This window comes from Hyperoodon ampullatus (assembly GCF_949752795.1).
Source record: "Hyperoodon ampullatus genome assembly, chromosome: 2".
In the NCBI taxonomy this organism is placed as follows: domain Eukaryota; kingdom Metazoa; phylum Chordata; class Mammalia; order Artiodactyla; family Ziphiidae; genus Hyperoodon; species Hyperoodon ampullatus.
In genome coordinates this window covers 142,232,201-142,251,775 of record NC_136915.1, presented here as the reverse complement: position 1 = coordinate 142,251,775, position 19,575 = coordinate 142,232,201, and the positions used below count along the sequence as shown (strand labels likewise).

At 38.2% G+C, this 19,575-nt stretch overlaps 2 protein-coding genes across 2 annotated transcripts in view; one reads left to right on the top strand and one right to left on the bottom strand.

Annotated features, from left to right (window-relative positions):
- The window catches only part of INTS7 (integrator complex subunit 7), a gene marked incomplete at its 5' end in the record, with an annotated part of 88,769 nt that extends 70,679 nt beyond the window's left edge, over window positions 1–18,090 (bottom strand). Inside the window, 4 exons of the mRNA XM_079697432.1 lie at window positions 4,690–4,827; window positions 5,955–6,101; window positions 7,275–7,404; window positions 17,997–18,090. Coding sequence (XP_079553558.1) covers window positions 4,690–4,827; window positions 5,955–6,101; window positions 7,275–7,404; window positions 17,997–18,090 — 509 coding nt within the window. The remainder of the gene's footprint in view (window positions 1–4,689; window positions 4,828–5,954; window positions 6,102–7,274; window positions 7,405–17,996) is intronic.
- Window positions 18,091–18,544: 454 nt separating this feature from the next.
- Window positions 18,545–19,575, top strand: part of DTL (denticleless E3 ubiquitin protein ligase homolog) — a gene marked incomplete at its 5' end in the record, with an annotated part of 38,540 nt that continues 37,509 nt past the window's right edge. The window contains one exon of the mRNA XM_079698197.1: window positions 18,545–18,596. Within this exon, the coding sequence (XP_079554323.1) occupies window positions 18,545–18,596 (52 nt within the window). The remainder of the gene's footprint in view (window positions 18,597–19,575) is intronic.

The window sequence follows — 19,575 nt, the reverse complement described above, 5'->3', positions numbered from 1 at the left end:
AGATATATATATGCATAACTGAATCACTTTGCTATACACCTAAAACTAACACAACATTGTAAACAAACTATACTTCAATTTAAAAAATAAAATAAAAATTAAAAACAAAGTAGGCATTTAAAAAATATTATATATGTGTAAAGTATTTTCCAAGGCGTTGCTTTTGAGTCTGTTGCAATTGAAGTATCACTGAATGTTGCAAAAGTTATTAATAACATGAATGTTTGGGATAAAACATTATATAACATGTAAGGAAATATGATACAGATCATATGATCTAACTTGGCTCTTTTAGTCATGATAAATTATACACAGGGCATGGAATACTTCCCCTCTGCAGTTCAGATGTCTATATAAAACATTTTCTGCCATTAAGATATTATTTAATATTCTCTGACAAAATGGAAAGCACACATTAAGTACACAGTGGTTGTCTGCAGGAAAAGTACCATGCAGTCATTTGAGTTTCGAGGTGAACTACCCATTTTTTTTTTCATGAAATTCCATAATTATTCAGAGTTGGCTATTTGGAGATATTTTCTAAAAAGATGAATAAAGTAAGCTTGTAACTTTAAGGAAAGTAACTGGGAAAATTTTTTGCCAATCTTAGCTTCTAAGCAAAAATTAGCATTTCAGAAAACTTGTATCTGTCACCATGAGCTTGACAGCTTAATATTTAAAGACCTTCCGATGAGATCAGTGGTGATAGTAATAAATGTGATCCTTTGATATTTTACAATGAAAAAGGTCAACATTTGGAAGACCTGCATAACACAGTGAACCAATATTTTCCAGAAGACCAATATCTAAGTTATAAAACCATACACGGGTAAGAGAGGCCAATGGCTCTCAATGTAACAGTACATATTCACTGGTGGTTTTAGAGTTCACAGGGCAATTAACGTTTAAGAACCAACACTTTTCTAGTTTTGGTATAGTATCAAAGAAAAACATCCATAATTACCTATAAAGCCTTTAAAAACACTCCTCTCTTTTCCAACTATATATCTGTGTGAGGCTGGATTTTTTTCACATATTTTAACCAAAATAACATTGCAACAGAAACAGTGAACACAGAATCAGATATGAGAATCCAGCCAGACATTAAAGAGATTTGTAAAAATGTAAAATAAGGCCACTCTTCCCACAAAATTGATTTTTGTTTTCGAAAATAATTATTTTCATAAAGGTATTATGTTAACATATTAAGAATTTGTTACTTTTTAAATGAACTAATAAATATTTTTAAAATTTAGGCATTTTCATTCTAATACAGTAACTATCAGTTGATATAATAATCCATATAAACAAAAAAAGCTCTTTGAGGACTTCAATAACGTTTGAAGAGTATAAAGGGATTCTGATACCAAATAGTTTCAAAACTACTGCTCTGATATCAGCCTCACATTTGATAAGAAAAAGTAAGTTGTAAATGTCTTTCAGGGATAAGGCAAAAGGTGTATTAGGTATGTATAGATGACCTGTTCACGTTTCTGAGTGCTCTTGTACTTGTTATTCCTCCTGCTTGGAATATCCTTCCTCTAGATTGCTGCCTCTTCTTCAGCAACCAGTTTCAGCTCAAATGTCACCCACTCAGTGAGGCCTTCCCTGATCACTCTACCTAAGCAGCTCACTCAGGTCATCATCACAATGACAAAACTGTTCTATCTTTCCATAACATTAATGAGCAGCTGAAACTATTTTGTGTTTACATCACAACAGGTCATTCATCTTTTCCACTTCTGTATTCCTGGTGCTTGGAATAGAATCTGGACATGATGGATATTCACTCTTCACTAACTATATAATAACTTTTTAAAAAATAGTATCTTTTTTTTTTTAATTTTTGGCTGTGTTGGGTCTTTGCTGCTGTGCTCGGGCTTTCTCTAGTTGCGGCGAGCGGGGTCCACTCTTTGTTGCAGTGCGCGGGCTCCTCATTGCGGTGGCTTCTCTTGCTGTGGAGCGCAGGCTCTAGGCGCACGGGCTTCAGTAGTCGTGGTGCGCGGACTCAGTAGTTGTGGCTCGTGGGCTCTAGAGCGCAGGCTCAGTAGTTGTGGTGCATGGACTCAGTTGCTCTGTGGCATGTGGGATCTTCCCAGACCAGGGCTCGAACACGTGTCCCTTGCGTTGGCAGGTGGTCTCCCAACCACTGCACCACCAGGGAAGTCCCACTAACTATATAATAACTTTTATAACAACTCAAAGTTTAAAAGTCTGTTACACTCCTCTAGGGTCAATAAACTGCAAGTTAGAAGCCTGCAGTTTTCTTTTCTTTTTTTCTTTTTTTTTTTGGTCTAATAATATTTTTTTAAATTCTTAATGTCAGCATTAAGAATATGTTAAGAATATATAGTCTTGTATGGTGAAATAAACAGAATAATCCGATTCTCCAGCTTCTTCCCACCACCCCCCACCCCCAAATTCCGATGTCACACCATTGGTCATACACTCCTGCACTGTTACCATCTACTGGTACCAAGGGGCTACTCCTTTTAGATGGTGAGTACACCCTTCAGTTCACCACAGTCACCACGTGAAGTCACCTCTCTCATTGACAATGCCTCCCTGGTCCCTGAAGGCATTTGGGTTTGCAACTCCTGCTCTAGGACTAGCTCTTAAAAATTATAACCTTTTTCAGAACAAGTCACATGTGGTTGTGGTAGCAGACAGGTGGAAACAGGATTAAATAAATTCTTAAGGTCTTTTTTGGCCAGTTTCTCTAATTTGTTTAAGATCCAAAATTGATGGAGATACTAACATAAAAATCCATCAGTATTGGTTGAGATATTTGATCTCAAGCCAGGTCATCACTTCTGGAGGAAGAGGTAAATGCTAATCTGAAAAAGACGTATTTCCCTATTCACACCCTGATACATCTAGATAGGTCCTTCAGACTTTCCTATTGCACTAATTTGGTATTTTTAAACATCACAAATCACAAGTATACCATATTGAAGCCTGGTATGTGAAAAACTGCTTCTACATAAACTATTAAATGTTTACTGGTGGGCTTCCCTGGTGGCGCAGTGGTTGAGAGTCCGCCTGCCGATGCAGGGGACACGAGTTCGTGCCCCGGTCTGGGAAGATCCCACATGCCACGGAGCGGCTGGGCCCGTGAGCCATGGCCGCTGAGCCTGCGCGTCCGGAGCCTGTGCTCCGCAACGGGAGAGGCCACAGCAGTGAGAGGCCCGCGTACCACAAAAAAAAAAAAAAAAAAAAAAAAATGTTTACTGGTCATCAATTAAATAAGAAAAAAATGCCAACTTTCAAAAGCACAAATAGGAACTGTCTTTACTCATATATTTCTCTTCCTCAATTATTGCCACACCTACTACTTTCAATCAGTGAATTAAAGACTATATGCTTTCTATTCTCTAATCTCCTTTTCCAATGAGTAATCCTGGAATTCTGAAGGCTTCATAAGAGCAGCTGAAGAGATGAATGTGCATGTATTAATAAAATATAAAGGAAGACTGTTGGTGATTAACTCTTTTAAGTCTTATCCAAATTTAGCAGAGGCTCTTAATGTAAATGCTACTTTTAATTAAAAAAAATTCATTAGTCATCTGATTATAAAACCAAAACTTGCTCCTAGCAGGATATACAGAAAATTATAAAAAAGAAAACAAAAATAAGATAACCATCTTACCAACCAGAGACAATATTTCAATATATATCCTTCTAGTCTTTTTTCTATTCCATAAATATAAATATGTTTTTAAAATAAATCTATAATATCATATAACCTATTATGTAACCTATTTCCAAATATATTTCTAAAATATATGCGTTACAAAAGCTGATACAGTATTTCGTTGTACGGTCCTATCTATCTTACTAGCACACTGGTTGGAATTTAAGTTGTTGCTAATTTTTTGGGTTACTATAACCCTATAACTAGCATCCTTGTAAGTAAATATCAGTACACATTGCTGACTCCTTAGGATAAGTTCTTATAAGTGGATTTTCTAGGTCAAAGGAATGTACATGTTTGAAGCAAAATACATATTACCAAAATATCCTCCAGAAAGCAATGCTACTTCCCCATCAGTCACTAAAGGGAATAATATATATATTTTTAGAGAGGATAATCAAGCAAGTCAAACACAGTAATAAAACTACGGTCAACATTTCATCAAAAAAAAAATATATATATATATTTATACACACACACACACACACACACACACACACACACACACACACACACACACACATAGATATACTGCTTTGTAAGATAGTAGACTATGACATCCCAAAGAAATTAAAATTGGTTTCAACTCAAGTTACTGTCTCTGTCAAACTGTGCACAGTTCTACTCCCAAAAAGCTAAACTTGAGAAGACAGTAAGAAAGCAGCAATTTACTATTAGGACTGTATGTCTGGCGAAGGCTGTTCAGTAGACAAAGCTTCTGCTCCCCAGTGAAGCCTTCCCCAACTACTCTAATCACATGCTGATCCTGTCCTTCTGGAAACTCTAATTTCATTTACAGTTAATGCCAACATCTGTACTTAACTTTTCTGTTTTATGGATTTAAGTCCTGTTTTCCCAACACGATGGAAACCCTCTTGGAAAATACACCTTGCCATTTACATTTTTCTGTATCCTTTAGTGTTTTACATACACAGATGAGTTATTCCTTCAAAACCTCTTCCTGGGAAGCCAAATTATAAAAGGCCTATGCTTACTTTGACTGTGCAGAGAAGTTAGCAGCAGCAAAAACAGCAGCTTCAACTTCTACGTTATCATGTGAATCCAGACTCTGACGAATACTATGATGAGCATTCTTCCTCTCAGGAATTATTGATGCCAGACTTCCCAACATCCTGCACAAATAGAGAAACCCAAGAAGAATGGAAATACAATAAGCTCAAGGTCAGAAAAGGAAGAAACAGGCAAAGCTAAATTACCAAAGCTAAAGTTTACAGGTCATTCCATAAATCTCAGGTTAATAAAGTATCAATTTTAGAAATCAAGCAGTGACTCAAATTCTAAACACTTTTCCATACTTCAATATGTCAGAAAAACTAACATGGCTTATTTAACACAAGCAAAACTTTTAAAAATCACCTTGAAGTACATGCCAAGTACCAAAGAGAGCCCAGAAAAAGAAACTTTTAAATTATTAAAGCATCAAAATATCAATTTTCCAATGTTGTATAAAGAAGTCCATTTTAGCAAAGCATTAAGAGTTCAATACTTTTCTTATTAAGCAGATCCGCAAAGTAAAAAGTAAGACTTCCCAGTCTTTTCTTCAACATCAGTGATTACTTGTATCATGATTTTCAAATCTCTCCTCAATATCAAGAGAAGAGAGGAGAATGCTCCCTGGGGCTCATATCAGAATTGAGGAAGGAAGAGTTTAGCAAAGTGAGTTTCAAACAATCCAAAAATTATGCATATAATTTCATAGATGATAGACCTAAAATGAGGATTTTGGTTCAAGCTGGATATAAGGCTTACAAAATGAAATTCTAACAAAACTCAAAAAAAAAATTTTTTTAATGCCAAGAAAGAAAAGGAAAGGCTGAAGAAACTAAGATGGTTATATCTGGCATTCTCCAAGGAGTCCAGATATAAATTATCATATACAGAAACAAGCACATAACCAAGGATGAATACAGAAAACTGACATGAAACAGTAGAACAAGGTCAGGAAGGTAAAAGTTCAAAATAAGCTGAGGCTAAGCCACATTCACCTTAGAGTTATCAGATCAGAACATCCACCCACAAAGAGAAATATTTCAAACGTAAGTTACCAAAACAGTATCATAGACGGTTAGCTGCAAGGCATTTACAGATTAGGATGGTTACCATATTTTCTCATTGACTGTCTGTAGAAAAAATAAATTCTTAATATTCAAAATGATAAAAGTAAATATATTGCCTTTTGGGGATATATAATCACAACTCAAACAATCTTGTGGTGACTCATTAGCATAACAGAGTATACCGGAGTGTGATGGCTCTTGCTACAGGATCATTACTATGAATCACAGAGAAAATCCTCTTCACAAATTCATCCACATTTAGAATCTTCTCCAAATGCTTCTCACTTTGTTGAGTAACTTTAAGAACACATAGCCTCAGGAAATTGTTTCTATGAAAAACCACAGATAAAATAAATTAGACCACTTTATAAAGTAATATTTAATTAGGAATCAAAGCAACACTAATGATATTAATAAATTTTAGCAATAGGCCAATGTTTTTCAATCTTAATATTCTCTGTCTTACCACTGAAAGAGTTAAAGTCTGTACAGTCATCCTGTGATATCCATGGTGGGGAAGGGGACTGGTTCCAGACTACCCCCTGCCATACCAAAACCCCTGGAGGCTCGAATCCCTTATACAAAATGGCATAGTATTTGCACATCCTCCCACATACTTTTAAATCATCTCTAGACTATTTACAATACCTAATACAATATAAATGCTATATAAATAAATGTAAATACAATGTAAATAGTTGCCAATGTGTGGCAAACTCAAGTTTTGCTTTTTGGAACTTTCTGGAATTTTTTTTTCCAAATATTTTTGACCCATGGTTGGTAGAACCCATGGATGCAGAATGCTTAGTTGCAGAGGGCCAACTGTACATGAGATGCATACTAAGCATAAGCAGTTAGCAAAGCCTGCAGTCCTGCTGCAAGGCACCAAAACAGTAGTAACATAAAGAGAAGCCCTGGACCCAAACTCAATCTCCTCAGTCATATTATAACCAAGAAGATGGTCATCTTCCTCTCAAGCTAATTCTACAACATCATTTCTCCAAGTCTGATTTGGTGTGTGTATAAGCACATGAATGCATGGAGAAGGGTGGAAAGAAGTGGGAGAGGGAATGGCAGAGGGAAAAAAATAGGTGTATATTCAGTGCTTGCTTACATGTTTCAGGCACTTCACAGTGACCCATAATCTCATGTAACATGTAATTTCATGTTATAAAATAAACTGTTAAATCAGAAACTTCTCCAAACTATCTGCACAAAGCCACAGATATTTCTGAAATATACAATAATATATTAAGGTTGTCTTAATTTTGAATTACCCTGTCCCCCAAAGAAATAAGTACTCTCTGACTTATATCCTTCACTTTTGCTTAAAATGCCATTAAATTTCACACCAAAATTTGTTGCAAATTGCCATGTGCATCCATTAAAATGGTAACGAACCATGTGGAAGTCCTAAAAGGCAAAAAGAATACAGACCACAATATAAAACAAAGAAATATGAACCATGTGCTTTAGGACACCAAGGCCTTAAAAAGACTTACCCAACTCTGAAAACATCAGCTAACTTTAGGAAAGCAGAATTGATGAGAATGGGGAATGGATACTTCTGAAAGAGCCTGGGAAAGCGGACAACTGCTTCACACTGTTCACCAAGTTTGCCAGATCTTAGACCTATGAAGAGCATAAAAAGGGAAGAACAGATTACAAATTTGTGGCTACAATAAGGCAAAAATAGCAAATATCAACACAGTATTACAGAGTAAAATTATTTACACAGTAAAGTAATAATCATTCTTAACAATTAAGTAAAGTACAGTTGTAACTCATTACCTTTTCAAAAATAAAAATGGCACAGGAAATAGTAATTGGGTAAAGTGTCACTTTTAGATATAGAATAATGAAAAAGAATCTATTTTTTAAAAAAGATTGAGTTGATAAAATATTTGGGGCCATAAGTAAACCTCAACAAATTTAAAAGGACTGAAATCATACTATGTATGTTCTCTAACCATAATGGAATTAAATTAAAAATCAGTAAGAGAAAAATATCTAAAAATTCCCAAATATTTGGAAATTAAGCAACACACTGATAAATAATCAATAAGATGAATCACTGAAAGAAGTGAAAGGGTGAAAGAAGAAATCAGAAGGGAAATTTTAAAAAAGAAAAGAAAAGAAAAAAAGAAACTCAATCCTTAATTTGCACCATATACAAAAATTAACTCAAAATGAACCATAGACCTAAATGTAAGAGCTAAAATTATAAATTATATAGAAGAAAATACAGAGGAAATCTTTATAAGCTTAGGTTAAGCAAAGAATTCTTAGATAAAACAAAAAAAGTGGAGTTTTTAGATTAAAAACATCATAAAATTAAAAAGTGATAAGTTAAACTCTATCAAAATCAAAATTAAAAACTTCTGCTCTTCGGCTTCCCTGGTGGCCCTAGTGGCACAGTGGTTAAGAATCCGCCTGCCAATGCAGGGGACACAGGTTCGAGCCCTGGTCCGGGAAGATCCTACATGCTGTGGAGCAACTAAGCCCGTGTGCCGCAACTACTGAGCCTGAGCTCTAGAGCCTGCAAGCCACAACTACTGGGCCCGCGTGCCACAACTACTAAAGCCTGCGCACCTAGAGCCCATGCTCCACGACAAGAGAAGCCACCGCAATGAGAAGCCTGCGCACCGCAATGAACAGTAGCCCCCACTTGCTGCAACTAGAGAAAGCCCGTGTGCAGCAACGAAGACCCAATGCAGCCAAAAATAAATAAATAAATAAATTTATTAAAACAAAAAACTTCTCTTCAAAATATACTGCTAAGAGAATTAAAAAAACAAGCCACATACTGGAAGAAAATATTTATAGAACATGTACCTGATAAAGGACTTTATCCATAGTTCTTATATCTCAGTAAAAAGAAAACTTAATTTTTTTAAATGGGCAAGATTTGAAGAGAAATTTCACTAAAGAGGAAATAAGGATGGCAAACATAAGCATATGAACAGATACTCGTCACTGTTAGTCATCCATGAAATGTAAATTAAAAACCACAGTACGACACCACTACACATCCATTAGAATGGCAAAAAAGACCGACAATACCAAGTGCTAAGAGGATATGGAGCAACTAAAACTCTCATACATTGCTGGTGGAAATGCAAAACTATACAGTTCTTTGGAATACAGTTTGGTCATTTCTGATCAAGGTAAATATACACTTACTATACACTCAGCAATCTTACTTCCAAATATTTACCTAAGTGAATTGAAAACATCTGTCCATACAAAGATCTGTATGCAAATATTCACAGCAGCTTAATTCGTAATAGCCCCAAACTGGAAACAGCCCAACACAGTCTATCAACTGGTGAATGAATAAACAAACTGTGGTCCACACAATGGACTCATACTCAGCAATAAAAAGAAACCGATTACTGATACAACAACATGGGTGGATCTCAAAATCATTATGCTAAGTGAAAGAAGTCATTCCCAAAAGACTACTGTATATGACATTCTGGAAAAGGCAAAACGATGGGAATAGAAAGCAGAAAGTGGTTGCCAGAGGCTAAAGAAAGAGAACTGACCACAAAGGGGCACAGGGCAAGTTCTGGGGGTGAAAGAATTGTTCTAGGTAGTGGTTTCATGACTGCATACGTTTGGTGGATTTTATTATATACAAATTACACCTCAATGAAATCTGATTTTTTTTTCCCCACACCGCACACAGCTTGTGCAATCTTAGTTCCCCAAACAGGGGCTGAACCTGGGCCCTCAGCAGTGAAAGTGCCGGGTCCTAACCACTGGACCGTCAAGGAATTCCCTCAATGAATCTGATTTTTTTTTAAATCCAACAAATAAAAGGAGTTAATATTCAATCCTTAAAAAAATTCATTAAGAATGAGTATCTTGATACGGAATTAACAGTATCACCTTCAAATATTTTTCTTTTAGTATTTTGCCATTTACAAAATGCTGATTATATCTGCACAAGAATAAGTACCCTAGAACATCTCTGTTCAGTAAAGTTTGTTCACTGTTAAAAAATGACAAAGGAAATGTTTGTCTGAGGTGTAAAACAAGGAATGTTGCTTGCCATTCAGTTCTACAAAGATTAAGTCGCTGACCTACAGCACACCCTGAAAGGAATTTAGGACAAAGAACAAGATGAGGCACTCTGTGCTTTAGGGAAAACAGGCCCTTAGATAGTTATATTTCAGGAAAAAAATTTTTTTATGAACCCAGATTCTTGCACCTTCCCACACTTAGAAAAGCACTAAAATCATTAACCGAGATATCTGTTCCTTAGACTAGCAGTAACCTTCTACCGAGACATATGTTGGATTGCACATACTCCTTAGCCAAAATCACATGTATACTGACCTCTCCCTCTGCCTCTTTGGAGCAGTTCCTCAGAGCTATCTGGAAGGCTGTCTCCAGGGCTATAGTCCTCAGTAAGACACTGAATAAAACTCAAATCACAGCTCTTATATTGTGCGGTTTTCCCCCAGTTGACAGAGGGCTCTTTACTGGTTGCCACTTTGTTCCAATACATAAGACAACCACAAAGTAAATCTGCACATGCAATTTCTACAACTTACTAATGAGTTAAGTTCTATAGGTACACTCATGTTAGTTGTTTGGTACTTGGAAAATATTTCCTCATAGGAAAAAAAATAGCACTATCAGTACTCATAGTACTCCATAATCTAACAACCACTTACAATAAAAGTTCCTCTGGGAAAATTAATTCAAAATTAACTCTAATTTCTAATTGAGATATTTAGAACATATCCCTTCTTTGTCTGCTCCCTTCTCCCTACACCCCTCACCCACCAACTTCCATACACACAAGAACTGCCACTAGAAGCTCTAGGAGTCTTCTTCCCACTAAATGCACAGTACCAACAGAGACACTGTAGGTTACTGGCAATGGCTCCTGTATCCTTGAAAAAGGGGTCAAGGGACACACAGATAGGGCAGTGAAGGACACAAAGGAAGGGGAGAAAAAGAAAGGCAAGTCTGAGGATGGAGGTGTGAGAACAGAGAAGGAAGAGATGTGTGCTTATGTACGTGTGCTGGGGGAAGGGAATGCTGGGAGAACCCACAGTAATTGGACTTGTTTCCTTCTCTTCTCTTCTCTCTCTCAAGAGTTGAGTGATACAAAGGATAGTAAAGTTCTGTTTGTAATAAATTAACCTTGGTTGGAATGAAAAAGGTAAGGTAGGGAGTGGTCTACGTACAGGGAGTCTCCTTAAGAGAATATGATCCACTTTACCTTCCCTTTAAAAACAGAACCACAGACCAAATCATTTATTTAAACATGCTGATTTAAAATGTACCAAAGATAATTTTGCATCTGGTCAAAGAAAGGTTTTGATTTCTCTAGTGTGGTCAAATTTTATTTCTTTAAGATAAAGTAGACCCTCATTCCTATAACAGAGCCATCAGGGTACATGAGCTAAAGAATAGTAAATGTCTCGCTTATTTTCTGATATGAGTTTTTTAGAGAGGAAATGAGAAGCTAGGCTGGCTCAGAAGGTCAGAAGCTAGGGTACAAGAGAAGAGAGAAGTGCATTAAGGCCTGCGATGCAGCAACAATCCTAGGCTGGGGCAGTATGGTACCCAGCTTGCTTGCTCTAGGCCAATTCCAACTCCAGTATAAGCCAAGCACCTGAAAATAGCAGCTCAGCACAAGGAGATCTTATTCTTAGAGGGGTTTAAGAGGTTATTCACTTTACTTCTGTTGCTAGCAAATCTGAGGAAAAATACCCTGATCAGAAGACCAATGATCATAAGAATGCCACCGTAAGACCCACTGTGGAAGGATGTGACTGCTGTTTCTACATTTTACTTTTTATTCTCCCACCAAAGAAACAGAGATCTCTTCCTTTTCAGTGCCTGGAGTTAAACAGTGCTCAGCTTAGTTGCAACATGCAGGTAGACTAGGAAGAACTAAAATAAGTTGTCCATAAATTGCTTATTCAGTCAAAATCCATTTGGCAGCAATGAAATTCATTATTCTAAACGTATTTCTCACTTAAAATGTGCAGAACATTTTGCTATGCTAGTGGTTTATCAGTTCTGGTTCTGCATCAGAAACATTTGTGAAATTTTTCAAAAATGTCTATGCTAGGGTTCCTCTCCAACCTACCAAATCTCTACAGTGGGGGCCCAGGCATCTATTTAGCTGTTTTGAGAAGGTAGGCAAGTAGATCCTCAAGCTATCCTCTGCCATGTAATCTTATTTGACTGAAAACTAGTAGGCTGCTGAATCTGGCCCTCAGAGTAATTTTATGATACAATGTTTTCAAAGGTTTTGAATTCATTGTCAAATATTAAAAATGAAATGAGATTCCACATAAAACCCAGGATTTCTGGGGTTTGGGGTTTTCTTTGAAAATATAAAGATCTGAAATGTCACTAAAGAAGGTGGGAGAATCCTGACTAAAGAAACATTGTAGTATTGCAGGTCTGTGTTGAAGGCCAGTTTGGGTTTGTGTCATTTCTGATAATAGCCACATACCAAGTTGTATGACTTTCTCCAGCAATTTTTGGCTGCCTTTGGGCACACATGACTAAATAGAACCTTGGATGAGAATTTAAAGTACTGGTAAGAAACTTAATGAAATTAATGAAATGAGGGACCATAAAATCTAAGCTGGATAAAGAAGTAAAAACACAAAGGGATTGAGAGGTAAGGGAAGTAGAGAGGTGAGTATATTGAGGTCTGAATGAAAATAAAGAATGGTTAAAGTAGCAGTTAATCATGACGATGATGGTGATGCATATTAAGTGCTTCTTCTGTGCCAGATACTCTAGTAAGCATTTTACATGTATTAAGCTCTCACTATACTCACAGAAGTTAAGTATTATTCAATAATTCCCATTTTAAAGATGAGGACACAGGTAAAGAATAGTTAAGCGACTTGCCTAAGAAACAACGGCTAATAAATGGCAGAGATGGAATTCAAATCCTGGCAATCTGGTCCTAATTATTATGCTAAAATGCATTTCTAGCAAGCAACTAGAGGACAGAGGTTAAGATTAAAGAAGAGATATGTGAATGGGATTTCAGAGTGGTATAATTCTGAGGGATGACAAATTCCAAGGAATTGAAGAGAAATAACATAAATTATGGTAAACTTGGGATTTGTGATACATCAATCAAGTTTTCAAAACAGCATACATTTCTAGGTAGCAGATATCAGTCAAGAGTTCTTAGCTGCAAGCAACAGAAGCTAACTCTGACTGATAAGGCAGGAAATGAGTTTTTATTGAGTGTTTATTAAAGTAATAAGCAGTTTCAAGGCAAAACTCCTAAGAACACCTAACTCCACACTGCCAAACTGATTAGATGAAGTAAACTATTGTTGCTGGGAAGCACCAGATGCTAGAATTAGCTCTCCTATCATCTAGGAATGTAGTAGCCATTGCTGCTACTACTGTACACTATGGACACTGCAGCCACTGCTGCCGCCAAGGAAACTGCAAGTACTCTTCAACTCTGCCTTCTTGCATCTCTAAACTAAATCACAGAGCCTGGAGGAGATTTGTCTGATTGGTAGAGCCTAGTTCACATCCTGTGCTTTTTTTTTGGCCACACCGCTTGTGGGGATCTCAGTTCCCCAACCAGGGATTGAACCTGGGCCCTCGGCAGTGAGGGCGTGGAGTCCTAACCACTGGACAGCCAGGGGATTCTCTCCTGCGCTCTTAAAAGGGAAACTAGGAAAGTGAGCTTTTGCTTCCACCTTGATGAGACAGTGCTTGTGGTGTGGGCCATTCCTCAAGCATAGAATGTCCACAAGATGCTAAGTGACCACCAATATGACTAATATCCACTACAAAGAACACTGCTAATACACACTACTATGCAAGCACATTTTAGGAGAATTTGTTGTATACATTTGCTTTAGCTAAAGGGTGAGAATGATTCCAAATGGAACCATAATACCCTAACATCTTAAACTGTAACATCTTAAAGTCTTCATTAAAAATGAGGTGGGGAGGGGAGAAATACAAACACAAGTATGCACCACATATTATACCAAGGCAATCTCACAACAGCTTAGTAAACTGATCACGGTAACATCTCAGTAAATTATATTTAAAAAGCAAGAATAAAAACAACTAATAGGATAGTCAATTCAACTGATGATGCATTAATAATAAAGCATCCTTCCCCCAAACTTTAGAATCTGTAAATATACATGATGAGAATGTATGCAATATTGTGCAATATGCACAAATACTGATTTAGAATCATAAACAAATTATTTTTATGAATACCAACTTTTAGGAATATTTAATAACTTACTTTGTAAGTTACAAGATAATAGCTTTTAGCCATATGTATAAATGAGTCTATGGATTTCAGTAAGAACTAAAGAAGGGCCTTGGATTTTTGGATCAGTTCATAGTCCATCAAGGGATCATCAGCCAGGCTTTAAGAATCAGTACTTTATAATGCTGGTTTTTATGTGGCTTTGAGTTAAGAGTCTGACCTTAATTCTACATGATCTTACAGGTCCACTTCTCAATATTGCCACACTAAGTTTGGTCTGGTAGTACAGATTCTCAAGAGAAATAATTTGATTGACTCAGTGTGGGTCACATGTCCACTTCTGAATCACTTATGGCCTGGAATTAGTCACTTGGTACAAACTTGGCTGCAGAGACCTCCCTCTTTAGTAGGGGATATGGGGATACTCACAGGGCCTCATATTTGTTTATCATAATATCAACTACATCTGTGCCAATATGGACAGAGTAAAAGCAACCTGTGGTCTCTTCCACAGTCTGAGAATTCAGATGTTTTGGAACATAGATGAAGTGACAGCATCTAAGGGAAAACAGATAGTTGTCCTGATTTACATCAATTTTCTAGGTCATAATTAGTTTTTTCATTGAACATACCATCAAGTTTTCCATGCAACATTAAGTTCACCAACACCTCAGACAGCAACTCCACCTCCTACATTTCCTCCCTTCTCATTGCCCAGGTGCAAGAAAGGGAAACCACTCTCTTCCCCATTGATCTTGGATCTCATCCCCCCAACAAGGCCAACCTTACAGAAAGCAGATAGGCTGAGTGATGTCATTTAAGGTAGACTCTCCTTTTCACCCAGGGTGAAGGAAATCTTGCATAAGTTTTCCTAAATCACTGGGACAACTTCCCATCAGCTGACTTAAAAATCTTTAGACTGACAGTGTAGAAGTTACATGAGTGAAAGTTACATTGAGTAAATTATGGGAGATATGTCCTTTGTAATGCCTATATTATAGAAATGATTATGAAATGTGTCATATATACATAAATTATACTTGATTTGACACTTAACTCTGCTCTGTCTTCACAGCTCGGGCAGCATGGTTATCAGCTTAAAACTTTAAAAAAGGGAAGTCAAAAAGACCTCTACATAGGAGCTAAAGTGACCTTCAAAAATGTAAACCAATCCATGTCAGTCCTCTGCTTAAAAACTTTCAATGTCTTCCCAATGCACTTTGCATAAATCCAAACTTCTTGTCCTAACAAGGCCATATTTGATCTAGCCCTGTCTGCCTCATGTGAGCTTCTTAAAGCTGTTTTGTTCACGAATATAGCCCCAAGTCTGAGTGCCTAACACAGTGCAGATGATCAGTAAATATTTGTTGAATGACTTAATGGCTATTATATGAATGATGATTTTCCTGTGTTACTAACTACATCCTAAATGAACAGAGTTAAGTCAGCTTTAAAAGAGCATTCATGGGCTTCCCTGGTGGCGCAGTGGTTGAGAGTCCGCCTGCCAATGCAGGGGACATGGGTTCGTGCCCCGATCCGGGAAGATCCCACATGCCGCGGAGAGGCTGGGCCCGTGAGCCATGGCCGCTGAGCCTGCGCGTCCGGAGCCTGTGCTCCGCAACGAGAGAGGCCACAACAGTGAAAGGCCCGCGTACTGCAAAAAAAAAAAAAAAAAAAAAAAAAAAAGGGCATCCATTTATTCCTAGAGAGATCAGAAACAAGTTGCTTACTGCCATGCTTGCTCAAAATGCTCAGAACAAAGTGCAATGGTTATAAACATATAACAGGTTATAAATGGCACCATTTCCCAAGTGTGTTTCTTGACACTAGTGCTACAGATATTTCTTTATAATGGAGTTCAAGTATCACATCTGTATATCTAACTGCCTACCCAACATCTCCATCTGGATGTCTAAGAGACATGTCAAATTTAACAGTCTCAAACTGATCTGATTTTCATCCACTCAGTAAATGGCAATACATACTTCCAGTAGCTCAGACCAAAAACCTCTGAGTTTCTCCTGACCACTTAACTCTCACATTCTCATCCAATTCATTAGCTACTCTTGTTGGCTCTACCCTCAAAATATATACAGAATCTCAGCACTTCACACAGACTCACTGTAACCACCCTGGCCCAAGCCACTATTCTCTTTTCCCTGGATTGTTATTGATACAATTGCCTCCTCACTACAGTAGTCCCTCAGTATCTGTGGAGCATCCATGCATTCAAGTAACCCCACATCAAATTCTACCTGTAAAATACCCACCCAAGGGACTGCTGGGAGGATTTAACACCATCACTTAGTATCTAGGACAGACACCTGGTTTACATTCAATAGCCACCTATATATTTCTTACAGATCTGAAATATTCCTATTTCAATTTTTAAGAAGGAAAAATTGTGTTATATTTTTTCTTACTACAACTTCAAGTTTTTCGGAATTAAACAATTCTAGATTTCTAATTTCTTCAAAGTCCAAACCCAATTCTGTTCCACACCACTGCTCTACTGTCATTATGGGATGAGTCCACCTGGACCACAGTGGTAGAAAATGTCTTTATAGAATTAGTAGGAATATTAGATATCCAGACCTGCAACTCTTAAGAGGGTAATAAGGAAGGAAATATCAGAATGGGGAGGAAAAGATTATGTAGTGTATAAAACACACATTTAATGTTATGACTTTATATTTTAGAGGGAAAAGTCCCCATAGATTTGTTGAGAAATCAAAGCTCAACATCATTTTCTTGGCTGATGGGCCTGCACTAAAGATACTGTGACTCAACCAAAGGAATATCTCATTGGAGTGCTGTTGCATTTTTATGTTGATCAAAAGGAGTTAAAATCTTTTTTAAAAAGTCTGAGAAACTCTTATCTAGACGAACCCGCTGTAAATGTTTACAGGTTAAAAAACAAACAAAATAAAGAGTCCCCAAAAAGTATAAGATAGTGTCCAAGTCGGAGAGCTGGGAAGTGGCTCAAAGTGGACTTTAAGAAAAATCCTTCTAACCTCTAGTTCTTAATATATTACACACTGGTTGTAGTTAATTAAAAATTAACTGCATACCAGGTGACAAAATGGTTCCCCCATTCAATGAAAATCATTTAAGTACACTGAAAACAAAGGTTTCATTTTAATACTTGAGTTCTTTACTAACAAGTATCTGCCCTTGCCTCCCATATCCATATCTAAGAAAGAAGGCAAATCTCTTTTGCATTTAATAAAGGCTTCTTTTGCATACCATTATATCACAATATTTACAACAATCTTGCTAGCTCAATGGTACTTTACCCACTTTGCACAGAAAAAAAACCAAGGTTAGGTTAACTTAGGTTAACTTAGGTGACCTGTCCAGGATCATAAAATGAACGATATGAGAATTCAACTCAGTCTATCCAAAGCTCCTACTACTACACCAAGCTCCCACCACTCCAACTCCCGTAAGGAAATAGAACTCGTGGAATCCGTCTGCAGAGAATAAGCAGGGGCTCTGATTTTCGGATGGTCTTGGCCCTATTTTCAACCTGCCTAACTAATAACCGGCAGGTAAGAATTACAGAAATCAAATGAATCGTTATAAGTCGGTGCAAGATTATTATTCAGCACTCTTGGTGAAGACCTGGTCTCAACTGAACATACTGAAAAATAATTTCACAATTTCAATTTATCATTTTTAGAAACTGCTTGGAAAATCAGGAGACTGTGCCCTCAAGTGGTCAAAACGGCCCCCACTCGCTACTTTTTCACCGGTACGAGGCCAATCTAGCAACGCTGCAATTTCCCGGCAATCTCGCAAAGCGGCAAAAGCCCTGGACCCACCAAAAGCACAGGCGCCAGCGCCAGCGCCAGCGCCCGCCCCCGCCCAGGGAAGATAAGCGCATGCGCCTTCCCGGCTTCTCCCGAGGCTACCACCGCCTGGGGGCGCCACTTCCCCCCACATGCGTTTCACCCGCTCAGCCCGCTCTTTCGAATACCTTTGTCTAATTCCATAAGGGCAGAGTTAGCATCCAGCTCCTGTTCGCCATAGCCGGCATCTGCCAGAAAAGACTTAGTTGAGTTTGACGCCATGACCCGAATAGTTACTCGACTAGCCTATTCAGAAAGATTGCAAACTCTGCCCCAGAACCGCCATCTTCTTCCACCACCTCCTCGCGGATTTTTCCTCCGCGCTCTGTCAAGCCCTGTTACGCATGCGCTCTGGTCTCCCCGCCGTTCGCCAGAGCCTCTGCGGCCCCCCGCGCAGGCGCTCAGGGAGCTCAGGAACTCTAGGTTCCCGCGGCTGGGAGAAAAGGAGGCGGGGATTCGAAGGGGGAAGTGACTCGGACGCGCCCGGACGCCGCGGCGGGAGCCAATCAGAGGGCGTGACGTCAGTTTGGCGGGGAGTTTGGTGGCCGGGGCTTACGGTGGCGGGAGTTGGAGGCAATAACTAGTCGTGTTCTAAGGGACGCCACATAAGATTTCTGCTGAATCTGGGGGCATTTCCACGGCTTTTCCCTCAGTTGAAAGTTTTCCTCCGGCCCAGATGCTCTTCAATTCAGTACTCCGCCAGCCCCAGTTTGGCGTCCCGAGAAATGGTGAGTAACGGCCCTTACCGCTGCCTGTTGCCGGCGGGATTCACCTCCCCCCGAACAACACCTCGGACCTACGCCGACTACAGTTCTGTTTCCCAGCCGCCGAGTTCTCCTACAGGCAGAGTGAGTTCGTGTTAGCGAAGAGTACTGAAGAAAGCTGCACTTTCGTGCTCTCGAGACACTTTTAGTCGTAATCGGGATTTTTTCAATTGTAGTGTAGGCTGACGGAGGGAGGGACGCTGAGTTAACTGGCCTCCATTACGGCTATGTCTGTTTTGCACATTAACTGGAAAACGCGTTCATGGGAGTATGTGTGGTTTTCTCAACAGCTATGTGAGATCGTCAAGACTCGTATTCATTGATTAATTCATTCATTTGTTGTGGAACCTTAGTGAGCCCTACTCTTTGCTATATATACCAGTGACTATGACCCGCTGTTAAGGAACTCAGTCAAGCAGAGAAGACAGAACATCTGCTTCTAGCATGGTCAGAATTTTTTCCTCCTGATTAATACATGAACATAAAAACTCGTAGTTATAGAGCGAAAAATGTCCATAAGCACATTTCCCAGAAATGACCATTATTAATAGACTGAAGTATTTTATTCCAAATGTTCTTCAATGCCAGAGGTAATAAGTATTGTTATTTACAGAAATGGGATTAAAATGTTTTGTTTCTTTAACGGTAAAACTTGGAAATACTTCCGTGTTAGTGTATAGATATCTGATTTATTCTCTCCAGTTCTTGAAGTTCCTTAGGTTAAAACATTGGCAATAAGAATTTTGAGCTTAGGTTTGGGTGTCATCAACCTGAAACTTTCTGGTAAGTTTCTGATAAGGGAATTACTATCCAGACTAAGCTTGGCTGCAAATGAAATCTCATTCATTTAAAGATGGACTAGGTCTTTCCGCTTGAAACCATGTGAAAAACAGAAAGAAAATAATGTGAGAAGGGAACTTTTTGTATTTAAGGCATAGGTCTA